A 2,308-nucleotide genomic window follows, 5' to 3' on the forward strand; every position below is an offset into this window, starting at 1 on the left:
TCAGCTGCCTGGCTATATTTGGGCTGTGAAATGCAGGAAGCTGATCAGCCCTGCAACATTTCCCTAGAAAGAGAAACCTCATTCAAACCTCTCTGCCCTCTCCTCCTGCCCCCCTGAGCACCAGAGATGGGGTGCTCAGTGTAGATGCTACAGCACTGCGTCATCCTCCTCCCTCCCTCCCTCCCATGAGTTCATTGGAACAGCAGGATAGTGTGATGTGATGAGTGGCTCCAGGACCTTTTAAAACAGTCTTACCCAAGCACAGATGATGCCACCCTAAAGTGAACATCAGTGCCCTCTCCTCAAGAGGACACATGAACCAGCACAGTCCTTTGAATAGATCTACAACGTTTATTCCATTGCTTTGAAGGTGCAGTAGCGTAAGTGCGTGTTTCTACCCTTGGCCCATGGGTTCCCCAGCACTGCCCTTGCCGTTAGTTGCAGTAGTTTTCCAGTTGGTAGAGAGAGCAGGTGTTGTGGCAACATTGCTCAACAATCCCTCGCTTCACTTTCTCAAACTCCTCCTGGTGGAAGGGCAGCTCTCCGACCTCACCATGCAAAGGACCGCTCACTGCTAGGGAAGAAAAAGATAAGCCATGGGACATCACAAAACATCAGCCCATTGTGGAGACCCACTCTGAAGACACTAAATTTTTAAGCCAGAGTTGGCTGGAAAATGGGGAGGAAGTTGCAAAGGTTTCCCTGGGTTGATGCTGCTTGTAGCACCTCCAGGCTCTATATGTCCTCTCCCCAAATAATCCTGTGGTGTCTAGAAGGAGTCAAGTTGGGTAGATATCAGCAGTGTGAGGGACAAGGGGATACAGGGGCTTTATGGGGGCAGGAATGTGGAGGAGAGAAACCCTGCACCCTACCTGGGGTGAGCAGATAGTAAGGAAAATGATAAAATGGGCTGGTCTGCTCCAGAGAGATGAGTTGTTTAGACTGCAGCCCACCTTGGGCAGTTACCCTCTCTTCTGGGAGCCTGAGCAAACAACTGGGATGTCCATGGGACTGCAAGATTGGTCCAGTCCTGAGGCTGGATGCATTTCCCAGCTGGTCCTGAACAGCCTGCTCCTGTTGGCTGCCTGGATGTAGCCTCCAGACGATGACAAAAGTGTTTGTGTGTGTCCATGTTCACAGCTGGGGACAAGTTCTTAGAAGGAATGATGAGCTGGGGTATTGGGACACCAACAAAACACATAGACACACAGAATCCCAGAATTTCCTGGATTGGAAAAGCTCTTTAAGAACATCGAGTCCAACCATGAACCCAACACTGACAAGTCCCCGACTAGCCCATGTCCCTCAGCACTGTGTCTACATGACTCTTCAATCCCTCCAGGGATGGGGACTCTACCACTGCCCTGGGCAACCCCTTCCAATGCCTGAGAACCCTTTCAGCAAAGAAATTCTTCCTACAGAATATCTCATTTGCTTGTGGGAACTAGAAAACTTCTGGACAGAACTGTTTAGGTATTAGTTGCCCAATGAAAACATATAAAATAGCAAATAAATCAGTGATTTTTCCTGTAGGAAGAAAAGAGGCAGTAACAACAAAAAGAAAACACCTGGAAAGAGAGAATGAGGTGAGGTTTCTAGGGCAATATGAAAGTACAGCACAAGATGCAAAACCCCCAAGGCCCCAAAGCGTGATGCAATGAACGAGGCACAAGAGTAACAAGAAATCATTATGCTAGTGTGCTAGGAGAGAAATTTAGGAAAGGTTTAGTCCAACATTAAGTGGAAGAGGAAATAGCTCGCCAATGTTTTGTGATTTACTTGTCTTCATCCTTCAAAGCCAGCTGTGAGCAAACTGTAAACACAACCAGCTTGTGTGACAATGAGGTGGTGGCTCAGGCAAAAACCCTGGAACAAGAGGTAGAAAATACTCAGATACTTTCAAACTGGTTGACCCTGGTGAAATTCTTAATAGAGTAGTTAGGGAATTGGCTAACGAAACTCCCAGCCCATTCATGGTGATCTTCAGAAACAAATCATCAGAGAAGGGAGCAACTAACAGCCCAGCTGGACATTCAAACCAAATTATGGCAAACCCTCTGCTATGACATTACCTTGCTTCACCTTCCAAAGACCTTTAAGACTGTCTCATGGGTTGGTTGGTTGTATACACAGCAGAAGAAATTGGATACAACTGAAACCAGTGTGTGATGGGAAGAGAACTGTTGGGAGAGGCATATCATAGTCAGGGGAGGATAAGTAATGGTCCATCTTGAAATGAGAGGGTTGAAATGACTGGGATTTGGCAGAGGCACCTTCTGCATCTATTCAAAGTCTCCAATAGTAGCTT

The 2,308-nt window shown here is 47.1% G+C and overlaps 1 protein-coding gene across 1 annotated transcript in view; it reads right to left on the minus strand.

The window, feature by feature from the left end:
• Nucleotides 1-434: 434 nt before the first annotated feature.
• INS (insulin) overlaps nt 435-2,308 on the minus strand; it is a 3,499-nt gene continuing 1,625 nt past the window's right edge. The window contains exon 4 of the mRNA XM_010162683.1: nt 435-508. Coding sequence (XP_010160985.1) covers nt 435-508 — 74 coding nt within the window. The remainder of the gene's footprint in view (nt 509-2,308) is intronic.

This window comes from Antrostomus carolinensis, unplaced genomic scaffold (genome assembly GCF_000700745.2).
Source record: "Antrostomus carolinensis isolate BGI_N321 unplaced genomic scaffold, ASM70074v2 scaffold11292, whole genome shotgun sequence".
NCBI classification, from domain to species: Eukaryota; Metazoa; Chordata; class Aves; order Caprimulgiformes; family Caprimulgidae; genus Antrostomus; species Antrostomus carolinensis.